The sequence below is a fragment of the Physeter macrocephalus genome, chromosome 7 (assembly GCF_002837175.3).
Source record: "Physeter macrocephalus isolate SW-GA chromosome 7, ASM283717v5, whole genome shotgun sequence".
In the NCBI taxonomy this organism is placed as follows: Eukaryota; Metazoa; Chordata; class Mammalia; order Artiodactyla; family Physeteridae; genus Physeter; species Physeter macrocephalus.
In genome coordinates this window covers 33,795,300-33,807,244 of record NC_041220.1, presented here as the reverse complement: position 1 = coordinate 33,807,244, position 11,945 = coordinate 33,795,300, and the positions used below count along the sequence as shown (strand labels likewise).

The 11,945-nt window shown below is 48.7% G+C and overlaps 1 protein-coding gene across 1 annotated transcript in view; it reads left to right on the top strand.

Moving 5' to 3' along the window:
• The window catches only part of GATB (glutamyl-tRNA amidotransferase subunit B), an 83,219-nt gene that overhangs the window by 32,713 nt on the left and 38,561 nt on the right, over positions 1-11,945 (top strand). The window contains exons 3-5 of the mRNA XM_024126641.2: positions 1,663-1,776; positions 4,353-4,551; positions 4,963-5,085. Of these exons, the coding sequence (XP_023982409.1) occupies positions 1,663-1,776; positions 4,353-4,551; positions 4,963-5,085 (436 nt within the window). The remainder of the gene's footprint in view (positions 1-1,662; positions 1,777-4,352; positions 4,552-4,962; positions 5,086-11,945) is intronic.

The following is an 11,945-nucleotide window of genomic DNA, read 5'->3' as shown; positions in this document are numbered from 1 at the left end:
TAGAGAATGGACTTGAGGATATGGGGAGGGGGAAGGGTAAGCTGTGACAAAGTGAGAGAGTGGCATGGACATATATACACTACCAAACGTAAAATAGATAGCTAGTGGGAAGCAGCCGCATAGCACAGGGAGATCAGCTGGGTGGTTTGTGACCACCTAGAGGGGTGGGATAGGGAGGGTGGGAGGGAGGGAGACGCAAGAGGGAGGAGATATGGGAACATATGTATATGCATAACTGATTCACTTTGTTGTAAAGCAGAAACTAACACACCATTAAAAAGAAAAAATTCTGCGTATTTGATCAACAAGTCCTGCCTGTGTCTGGGTGCCTGGTCCCCGCACCACGGGGATTCTGTTTGTCACCCTCTGGGCGAGGGCACTTGCAGACTCTCGAGCTGGCTTTAACATTTTCTGCTCTGAGATTCCAGTGAGTCTCTTGGTCTCTCTGGGTCTTAGTTTTTTCTTTTTCTGACATATTGGAATAATACAAATTCCCTCTTTATAGGGTTGCTGTGGGGCTGAAATAAAACGGCAGATGTGAAAAAGCTTAACTGGAAAGCCCTACATAGATAATAACATAGTAAATACACTAAAGAACATCATAAATAGTCTAATAAAAAATAGAAATATGTTTCATCAGCAAGCATAATGTCCTCAAAACTTTCCCCGAAGTGGTGTGAGGAAAATGAACCATTTATTGAATTCCTGCTGTGGAGTAGATTTGCCAGCTGTGACTTTGTCCTCTCTGCAAGGTAGACATTGAACCCCTCTCTCAGAGGTGAGGAAACTGAGGCTTCCAGCTCCACAGCTGTACATCTACACAGCGGAAGTGGGGTCTGGACCTGACTCCAGAGCTGAATGCTCTTTCTCCTTATCTCTAGTTGTCTACCTCATTCCAGCCACCTACCCACCCCCGCAAAGTGCTAAGAGCTGTTTACGTCCCTTGGGGCCAGAAAGTTGGCTAGCCCTTTCTTGGTCTTTTGCTCCTGAAAGCGAGACAGGGTGGGATCCAGAAGGAGCTCAGGAGCCCCAGGAGCCCTGGAGGGACCAGCAGCTTGGGGGAGGTGAGGGGGCATGCTCAGCCTCCACTTCTAGGGAGTCGGCCAGGCCTGGACCGAGAGTAGGAGGCAGGAGTGCGGCATTTCCCAGCCCTTGAGGAGATGGCTGCAGTCCTGTCATTTCCAGAAGTTCATTCTTTCTGTGTCACAGTGTCTCCCAGCCTCACCGAGGTTGTTTGGAGAGCTGCTTCTCAAATCCTCCTCTCAGGAATCAGTGCCTCCTGTGTGTTCTGAGCGGCTCCTTGTTCTTCTAGCAGAGGCAGTGACATTAAGTTTATTTCCTGTAGTAACCACTCTGCTGAGCTTTTCTGGGACCTCCCCTGTTAACTTTGATGTCGTGTCGGGTATGGGTAGGGGGGAAGGACCCCCGATGTGGCAGTTACTAGGTGCCCAGTGGGACCCACCACCACACGCATCTTTTTTATATAAACTTTCCCTGACTCCAGATACACTGAGTCGGCTTGTAAGCCGAGCTGCCCACACAGAACCAGAGCTGATGCCCATCGAAGGGCCGGATGGCCAGATTCAGGGAGGATGTCCACAGGCGGAGGAGCGTTTGTTCAGAAGGTGGGTCTGAGAGGAGCCGTGTGTTCTGTCCCCCCAGGTCCTCAACAGGCGGTGTGTGGAAGCGGCCGTGATGACCGGCCTGGCCCTGGACTGCCACATCAACAGGAGGTCCTTGTTTGACCGGAAGCACTACTTCTACGCAGACCTCCCTGTGAGTATGCTCTGCCCTCCGTCCATCCATCCGTCTGTCCACCCACCCAGAGCTGGGGCTTAGCCGTGGGAGGGGGCTGAGCCATCTTCAGCCAGAGCTCTGTCCATCCCAGCGGGAGGCCCTGCCCGGCCTGATGAGGCCAGTGCCCCCTGACGTTTACGTTTACATTGGATGCCAGGGTCCTGATCGCCGGCTCTGGCGGAGCCTCGTGCTTCTGGCGGCTCGCTCCTAACTGACTGCGGAGGGGAAGCAGCCCGCGCTGTCAGGCTCAGCCCAGCTGTGGGGTTTGGTGCTAATTGCCGTTAGGACAGAAGCTACTTCCGTGGCTGATGCAGCAGTCAGTGCATCCTGTGGCTCCGGAGACAGAGCGAGAGTGTCCCTCTGTTAAGTTGGAGGTCCCAGTAACAGGACCAGCTCCTCTGCAGACATTCATGTCGTCCCCAAGTACTGAGTAAGTGGGCGAGAGCAAGCAGAAATGTGAACCAGAAGCCTGGACGAACGGCAGTGATTGGCCGAGCAGTAAACCCAATATTAACCTGCTTTTTCCTTTAAATTAGAAAGGTTTTTTCTTTAAGAGGAAAGCCAGTGTGAACTAGAGCCAATTTTTCATAATACTGAACTGAACCAAAACTGTAATGTCGAGTGTGTTTCCCAAAATAATGTTTGATTTGCTCTGAGCCTCTGATAGTAAGTGTGGCCCTTCTTGAGGTTTAGGAAATCGGTAGTGATGATATTGCTTCACGTTATTCTCTCTGAACTGAAGGCGGGGGTGAGCTGTTTTCAGCAGGTGAGGGCAGGAGTAGAATTAAATAAAAAATACAGCTGGAACCTGAATTCTCCAATTGCTGCTGCTTTTTCCCTCTGGCTGCCAGCCTTGTACTAAATTCTACTGCTTGGTAGGGTGGAGAGAATTAAACTGCATTTTTTTCATCTTTTAAGAGTGATAACGAGTTTGGTTCAGGTGGGAGACTTAGCAATATGTGACTAAAATGAGGTGTTTTATTAACTCTGGCTTTCTGGTTTTTCTGGCCCAGGTAGCTCAGATAATCTGGAGGTCGTGTTGCCAAATATTACATGAGACAGACACACTTATACTAAAAAAAGATTCGTTTTTATCTAAATAAACAACGTGTTCAAATTATTCCAATTTCGCCAAGCATCTGAATTTTATTTGGCAGCCCTACCCAGAGTTTAATTTTCACAGATTGAGACTTCCTATCTCAGCACAGAGAGCAAATTGACCTCATGCAGTGGTTCTCAAAGTGTGTTCTCTAGGCCGCTAGTATCAGCATCTCCTAGGAACGTGTCAGACATATAAAATTCCCAGGCGCCACCCCAGACGTGCAGTCAGAAACGCTTCAGATGGAGCCAGAAGATCTTTGTTTTGACCACTCTACCGGATGATTCCAATGCAGCTAAAGTTTGAACAATGCTGGCCGGGTAGCTAGGAGTGCAGACTCTGAGTCAGACCATCTGAGCTCAGATCCTCACATTGATACTTACTAGCTCTGTGGCTTTGGGCCAGGCCCTCCACCCCTCCATGCCCTGTGGCTCCTTCCTAGGGTTGTCTTGAGGATTAAATGGTGTGAAGTACCGAGAACAGTGTCGGGGGACACTAACTGTGTCAGTGTCATTCTCTGTTCTTCCCCAGTTCTCCGTCCTGACCTGCCTTCTCTTTAGTGCGTGTTGATGCATGTGTGCATTTGAAGGTAATTCTTCCTCCCCACTTAGAAGCTGGCGAGGGAGCTCCGGTAACATCCATCAGTATTTTAGTACTCCGTGCTTTCCATTAGCCGGGCATGAGTGTCACAGCATTTTCTGGCTCGAGGAACAAGGGAAGTCGGGTCAGGGAGGGCAGCTGACATGACTGGTGAGCTCAAAAAGCAGGAATGAATCCAGCTTCACCGCACTAGCAACTGGTGTTAGCTGTGCTGAGAGTAGATGGCGGGATGCTTAGCCGGCACTTCCAATAAGAGGGTCTGTCAGGAGCCCAGTAATCAGATGCAGGGCTGAGCTAATGAGCTTAGTGGAAACAATACGTTCTTTTCTGAGAGGCTTCAGACTGAGAGATTATTGTTATTCCCCAGAATGGTTCTCCCTAGGGAAGTTAGGATCCATGTTGTTGACTGCTTCATTATTGGGGGTGTGGGTGCAGGGATGGGGAAAGGGGCGTCCAGAGAAGCCAGAAGAGGCCAGGCTAAATTACGGCCGCAGCACATAAACTGATTTGTGTCTCCTTTTCCTTTTTTTCCTTTTCTGTTCTGTTGTGGTTTTAAGTAAGCCTGTAGTTTTATGACATTAAAAGGAATGATCTGGGGCTTCACTGGTGGCGCAGTGGTTGAGAGTCTGCCTTCCGATGCGGGGGACACGGGTTCGTACCCCGGTCCGGGAAGATCCCACATGCCGCGGAGCGGCTGGGCCCGTGAGCCATGGCCGCTGAGCCTGCGCGTCCGGAGCCTGTGCTCCACAACAGTGAGAGGCCCACGTACCGCAAAAAAAAAAAAAAAAAAAGGAATGATCAACTGGTTCCAGCTTTGACCTACAGACGAGTGACTCTGGCCCACATTTGCGTGCAGGCCGGCTACCAGATTACCCAGCAGAGGCTGCCGATCGCCGTGAACGGGCGCTTGGCGTACAGCATCTGTGTGGGGAAGAGGCGGAGTCAGATGGTCACCAGGACAGCAGGGGTCAAGCAGATCCAGCTGGAACAGGACAGCGGCAAAAGCCTCCATGACAGCCTGCGGTCCCAGACGCTCATTGATTTGAACAGAGCAGGTAGGCTTGGAGAGTTCCCATTTTCCTTCCCGCCACTTCCCTTCCCCTCCAGAGTTTGCCCAAACCAACTGAGGAGACAGGCCCCGGAGCGTGACAGATGGCGATCGGAATATCAGCGTTGGTGTTGGCAGAGCTGATTAGAGAGCCGGGCTAGGACTGTGGTTTCTATGCGCTTGCAACTGACCCACCCCTAAAACAAGACAGCGTCGCCGCCTAGTCACAGACCCAGCAGCTTGACATCTGAAGCAGACATTAAAAGAAAAGAACCAAAGTTAAAAATCCAAAAGTGAGGGGAAAGAGAAACGATTCAGGGCCTGTCAGTGCTGCAGGGTTTTCCTAAGTTTCAGCCTGATGTATCTGCGGATCAGACTGGAGAGCTCCGGTCAGACTGACTCTGCCTTTCTTTGGTAGGGGTCGGCCTTCTGGAAGTGGTCCTGGAGCCTGACATGTCCTGTGGAGAAGAGGCGGCTGCAGCCGTCAGGGAGTTACAGCTGATTCTTCAGGCCCTGGGGACCAGCCAGGCGAACATGGCAGGTAGCAGCCCCAGCAGCAGTGCTCTCCTCTTCCCCATCTCCCTTTCCTCTCCCAGGCTCTCTGCTCACTGGAGTCTTATTCTCTGCAGCAGCTACAGTGGGGTTGTTTGCATCCTTTTGTCAGCCTTTTCTACCTCAGGGTTTTGGGGTTTTTTTCCTTGGATTTTTTTCTGAACCCCCGACCAAAAATAAGCACACAAACAGCGGCCCTGCAGAGGTGCTGAGCCCAAGAGTGTGAGACTAGGAGTCCAGGGACTGGAGGTGTCCTCCTGGCCTCTTGCATCAGGACGTTGTGAGAATTAGTAAGATAATGTGTTTGAACAGCTTCATCGTCCTCAGGAGACCCTGTGTTTATGCAGAGTAGCTCTTAGTTTGTGAGTTCTCTGTGGGCAGTGCTTCATTGCTACTGGATGCTTTTCCTCTGGGTCTCTTTCCAACTTCTATAGAATTTTCATCCAGGTAAGCTGAAGCCAAATTGTATCGACAACAAACCAAGGTTATGATTTCACAAAACTTTAACTTTGAGATAAAGTCTGAAATTCAATAGAAATATAATAGGGAATTAAACAGAGGAAACAATGTGAAAACTTGGGATCAAGGAAACTATACATTTTAAGTGTTTGCAAATTGGGTACAAAGATCACAAGTTTTGGTCAAACTCAGTTTCTTCATGAGCCTTCCCTAGCACTGCTTTGCCTGCCCTTACATCCCTGAATGCTCGTCTCTCCCATGGTTTTCCCCTATTTTCTGTTCCCAGGGGCTTTTAAAAAACGTCTGCCACTCGCAGAGCACTCCTGACAGTGTGGATAAAGGGTGCAGGTTCTGCATCTACAGTGGTTAATCCATCTCTCAGTACAGTGGTGTACTAGTCAGGGTTTTCCAGAGAAACAGAACAAGCAGAACGTGTGTGTGTGCACGCGCATGTGACATGTAAAGAGATTTATTATAAGCAATTGGCTCATGTGACTCAAGGTTATGATTTCACAAAACTTTAACTTTGAGATAAAGTCTGAAATTCAGTAGAAATATAATGGGGAATTAAACAGAGGAAACAATGTGAAAGCTTGGGATCAAGGAAACTATACATTTTAAGTGTTTGCAAATTGGATACAAAGATCACAAGTTTTGGTCAAACTCAGTTTCTTCATGAGCCTTCCCTAGCACTGCTTTGCCCGTCCTTACATCCCTGAATGCTCGTCTCTCCCATGGTTTTCCCCTATTTTCTGTTCCCAGGGGCTTTTAAAAAACGTCTGCCACTCGCAGAGCACTCCTGACAGTGTGGATAAAGGGTGCAGGTTCTGCATCTACAGTGGTTAATCCATCTCTCAGTACAGTGGTGTACTAGTCAGGGTTTTCCAGAGAAACAGAACAAGCAGAACGTGTGTGTGTGCACGCGCATGTGACATGTAAAGAGATTTATTGTAAGGAATTGGCTCATGTGATTGTGGAGGCTGAGGCGTCCCTAAGATCTGTAGTCATCAAGCAGCAGGAGAGTCAATAGTATAGTTCCAGCCCAGGACTGAAGGCCTGAGAATCAGGAGAGCTGAGGACGTAAGTTCCAGTCTGAGCCAGAGTCCAAGACAAGACCAGTATCCCCGATCCAAGGCAGTCAGGCAGAGACAGCAAATTCCCCCGATGCCGAAAACTCGGCCTCTGTGCGCTGGTGCCAAATCGAATCTCAGAGACAGAGTTTGGGGTGAAGTGGAAAAGAATAGCTTTACTCCTTTGCTAGGCGGAGGGGAACACAGTGGACTCATGCCCTCAAAACTGTGTGTCCCAACCCAGGGGGATTTGGTGAGGAGTTTTACAGCAGTGGTTCAAGGGCTGGGTTGCTGATAAGGATCAGGGTGTGTACAGGACCTGCATTCCTTTAATCTGGTCTCCTGATGAGCTTCTGTGGTTCTTGAGGCTATCACATCGTGACCTTCTCTCTGGAATGAAGAATGCTTCATCAGGTAGTTAACATCTTCCATTTGTTGGGGGTTTTCCCGTTCTGTAAAGAGCTCAAAGATATTGTTATGTGTATCCCTTGAGGGGGCACCAGGACCCTGCCCCAGGGCTGCACTGTTGTTTCTTGACTGTTCCTCCCTTGTCTCTGCATCCCCTCCCTTCCCTGATTAGCAACTGTTTGAATCTGCCCTTTGGGACTCAGGGAAGGTCATGGAGGCTGGAATCTGTTCTCTACAAACAAGAAACAGGGACACAGAAAGGCTTCCATGTCCAGGAGCCCCGCAGGGTCCTGCTTGGCTTCACCCCCACTCTGCCTTTTGTTCTATTCTGGTTTTCAGCGGATTGAATGAGGCTCACCCACGGCGAGCAGGCAATCTGCTTTACTCGGTATATCAATTTGAACGTTCATCTCATTCAGGAACACCCTTACAGACACACCCAAAATAACGTTTAACCAAATATCAGAGCATCCCTTGGCCCAGTCAAGCTGACACAAAAAATTAACCACTGAACACGGTCACAGAGGGTGCCACTAAGTACCGTTGGTGAGAATGATTCATCTCCCTGTCGGTTTCTCATACCATTTACCGACCATTTTGTCACACGTTTATTCACACGTTACAAAGGGACTTCAGAATTTGTAATGCCACATTTGTCACATAGGACATCTAATGGGCAACAAATTGTAACATCAAAGCCCTGGTACAGGTTGAATCTGGAGATGAAACTTGCCAATTTGCTCTCTTCTTTAAGCTAAAGTCTGGAAAGACACAGCCAGCCACATGAGTTTGAGTGGCGTGCTCTGTGTTAGAGCAAGGGAATTCTCCATTGTAGATTTATGGCTCATGCTGTCTTTTTACTCACAGAACAGAAATGAAATATGGGCAGATTGGATGGTTATCCATTTATGCACTGTTGCTTTAAAAAAGTTTTATTATTCCATTCTTCTTCAAAATAACTGTGATTCCTACCAAACCTATGGAATAATAAACAGGCCACCTGTTAGCTGAGAAATAGTCCCATCGGGTCCTTGCCAAGAGAGAAACCATAACAGCGAGAACTCATCAGGCAGTGACAGCTGAGAGGGTTCATTAAATCTCATTTGTTGTGACACTTTTTGTTGCTTTTAAATACAAATCAGACAGCTTTGCCCCCAGCACAGCAGCGGAGCGGCTGAGGTTGTCCTGAAGTGCTCTGGGTGTGAAGGTCTGCCTGGAGTCTGCAGGGGTCCGGCTTTTGGTGCTCTCAGCGCTTTATCAGCCCAGGCCCCTTTCCCATCCTTCTGCCCCACCACCATAGGCCACTGTGTCGCCATTGGAGAATGCAGCCTGGGAACCAACCGAAGGCTGCCCTGGAGAGCACCAGTGGACCCCCAGCGTGCTTTTGGAATGAAACTTAAATTGCCCCGGGCTGTGCTTCAGTGAGTTCCTGATAGTTTTGCTAATGAGCGTGGACTAGGTCAGCTTGGGTTCCAGAAGTCACTTCCTTCTCAGGATGTTTGCCACCGTTGAGATCCTCAAAGCAGTATGCCGAGTTGAATGTGTACCAAAGTATATACGTACGCTAAATGTTTCCAAGGTTGTAATATCTGCCAGGTTGGACGTCGAGTAGGTGCTCGTCAGTTCGATAAGCATTTTTTAAGTTAATTTATTGTCTCATTTAAACTTTATGACATTCCTTAGAGATGGGTATTACTGTGCCTACTGTACAGGTGAGGAGTTGAGGCTTCCAGAGGTTGGGTTATTTGGCCAAGGTGCACAGGAAGTGCCCGAGCCCAGGTGTGTCTGACTTCAGGACGCCCTCCTTTGTAAGCACTGTCACCCCACTTCCTAGTGCCAGCCATGACAGTGTCTCCGCTGCTGTAGATAACAACCTTGAGGGCTTCCCTGGTGGCACAGTGGTTAAGAATCCGCCTGCCAATGCAGGGGACAAGGGTTCGAGCCTTGGTCCGGGAAGTTCCCACATGCCGCGGAGCAACGAAGCCCGTGCGCCACAACTACTGAGCCTGTGACCTAGAGCCCGCGTGCCACAACTATGGAAGCCCGAGTGCCTAGAGGCTGTGCTCCACAACAAGAGAAGCCAACGCAATGAGAAGCCCACACACCACAACGAAGAGTACCCTTGCTCGCCGCAACCAGAGATAGCACGTGCGCAGCAAGGAGGACCCAACGCAGCCAAAAATAAATAAAGAAATAAAATAAATTAATTAAAAACAAAAAAACAAACAACCTTGGGAGCTGGGTTAACAGAGTGTGAGTGCTGAGGACACCGCAGGCCCAGACCTGGGTTGGAATCCTATCCTAGTGCTTCTAGCTGTAGAAACTGGGCGAGGTATTTGACTTCTCTGAGCCTCCCTTTCCACACTTGGGAAACAAGTCCCTAAATAATTGTATATGGAAAGAGAAAGGAGGAAACCAAAGAGGAGAGGAAGTCATCCAAGCCATCAGACAGAGTTGGGGCAGCAGGGTGGGAAGAGCAGGCGAGGACTGGCCTTGTGGAAGAAAACCTGGAATACCGTCTTGGAAATGTCAAGTGTGAATTGCCGAAAGGACGTCTTAAGTGGATGTGTCATTAAAGCTCTGTTGTAGGGAAAGAACGTGGTAATGTGCATAAAACGTATCACAGGTCCTGACAAATAGCCTGTGCTCATGAAATGTCAGCTGCTTCTCTTGACAATAATAAGTAGTATTACATTCACAGAATCACCACTCATTGTGAATGAATAAACTTTGTGAAATATGTTGGATAAAATTGAGCCACATTATTTATTTTACTTTATTTTTTGTCAAACCCTGTTATTTAAGTTCTGGAGGGTATTCGGTGGTCAGAATGAGACAGCTTAATAGACTTTCTCACTAAATCTTCAGGCCCCTGCTGTTTACAGAAACAGTTTTCTGCCCTGATGTTATATTTCTGATGTGTGAATGTGTTTTAAAAAAAAAAAAAATGTGACTGCACCATATCACTGTGCTCAGTAGTACAGTTCTTTCGTTTTGCTGTTACAAATCTCTACTTCTAGAGGGTGGAAATTGAGCTTGATAACGTTCCTGTGAAGGCCCTCCCCCATTGTTGCAGAATGCATTGAAGCAAACGTGACTGTGAGGCTTTTGTAGACTTGAGGCAATTTACCTTAATTTGTTTAAAAGGTATTTTGTCTTCACTGGGTAAATGCCTTTTGTGAGTGTTGGATACTGTATTTGAATCCAGGCGAGGGAACTGTCTTTCAACACTGCAGGACACTAAAGGAGGCCACTCAGACATCTATGGAGTGCGGTCTTCGCTGGGAGAGACTGAAACTCATGCTTTTATTCCTTTTCCAAATTAAAAGTCTAAATTGTGAAAGGTGGTTTTATTTTTAAATGCAGGAGAGGCCCAATTCAGGGTTCTCAGGGCTCAAAAAAAGTTCTCTCCCAAGTATCGAGGTTTGGCTGGGCAGAGCTCAGCATACTTGGGAAGTTTTCCTTTGAGCTGAATGGGCCTTTCATAGGATTCAGTAGATTAGTCCTATTCAGACAGAACTTTAGAACTTGTCGGGAACCTACTGTGAGACCAGTCTGCTTACTCGTGGCTCAGGAAAATACCAAGGTATGAATTTATCGAACAGTTACCATGTGCCAGAGGCAGCTGTAGGTTCTGAACAGAGCAGTGAAAAGGACATTGTTCCTGCTACCTAGAGGAAATACTGTATTCATGAGGGAGACAAATACATTAACAAATAGAACAAAGTAGTTACAGTGATAAGTGCTTTAAGGAAATACAGAGGGTGCCGTGATAAGAATACAATGGATGGTGAGGGCCTCTGGAGAATGACCCGAGGCCCCAGCCCCAGGGAGCTAGAGGATGAGCTTCCAGGAAAGAGCCAAGGCAAAGTCCCTGCGGTGAGGAAAACGTGGAATATGCTTAGAGGTAACACAGGTGGCAGAAGACCACTGTAGGGAAAGCACAGGAGCAGGGGAATGTGGCCTCAGGTAAGACTGAAAAGGTCTGTGAGGGCTAGATCACCAACAATGATAAGAGGTTTGGATTTCATTCCAAGTGCGGTGGGAGGTCAGGGAAGGGCTTTTAAGCCAAGGAACGACATAGTCGGATTACCGTTTGGGAAAACCGCGGCGGCTGCTCCGTGGAACGTGGGTTTCGGAAGGCTATGAGTAGAAGCTGAGCCCAGTGCCGAAGCTTTGGCAGTAGTTCAGGTGGAGGATGGTGCTGTTGTGGACAGGGCTGGTGTCGGTGAGGATGGAGAGAGCAAGATGGTGGATTCGAGGTGGTTTTTAGAAATAACAGGACTTGTGTTAACAGGCTGGCGTAGAAGGCAAAGAGGCCGGAAGAAGTCAAGGACACTTGAGGAACGAGGTGGCGGTGCCATTTGCTGGCACTGGGAAGATGAGGACAAAGGTGCCTGTGTTGCAGGGGCAGATCCTTTAGTTTCGGAAACTGAAATGCCTGGGCCGCCTCCACGTGCAGATGAAGTAGGCGTAGAGGTCAGTGTGGATGGAGTTCAGAGTAGGGTTTTGGCTGAAGAGAGACATTCAGGAGTTGTCAGAACTTGGATGGTGTTTAAGACCCTATACATTTACAGAGAGAGTGCAGGATAAAGAAGACAGTCCTGAGTCTGGATGGGAACAAATGACACGGACGTGGAAAGTGTCCAGGAGGTAGGGGGCAGCTAAGGGTGAGTAAGGTCACAGCAGCCGAGGGAGGAAGATGTTTCAGGGAGGAAGCGTTGGTTGGTAGGTCACATGCCGCCGAGGGCCGGCGTATCCAGCGAGGGGAAGACACAGCGTGTCCTGCGTCCGTGGGATTTGGCAGCCAGGGGTTGATGGTGACTTTGACAAGGCGTTTTGCAGAGAGGTGGGGACAGAAGCCAGGCTGACGTGGGTGTAGGAGTAAATGGGAGGTGAGCTCACGGAGATG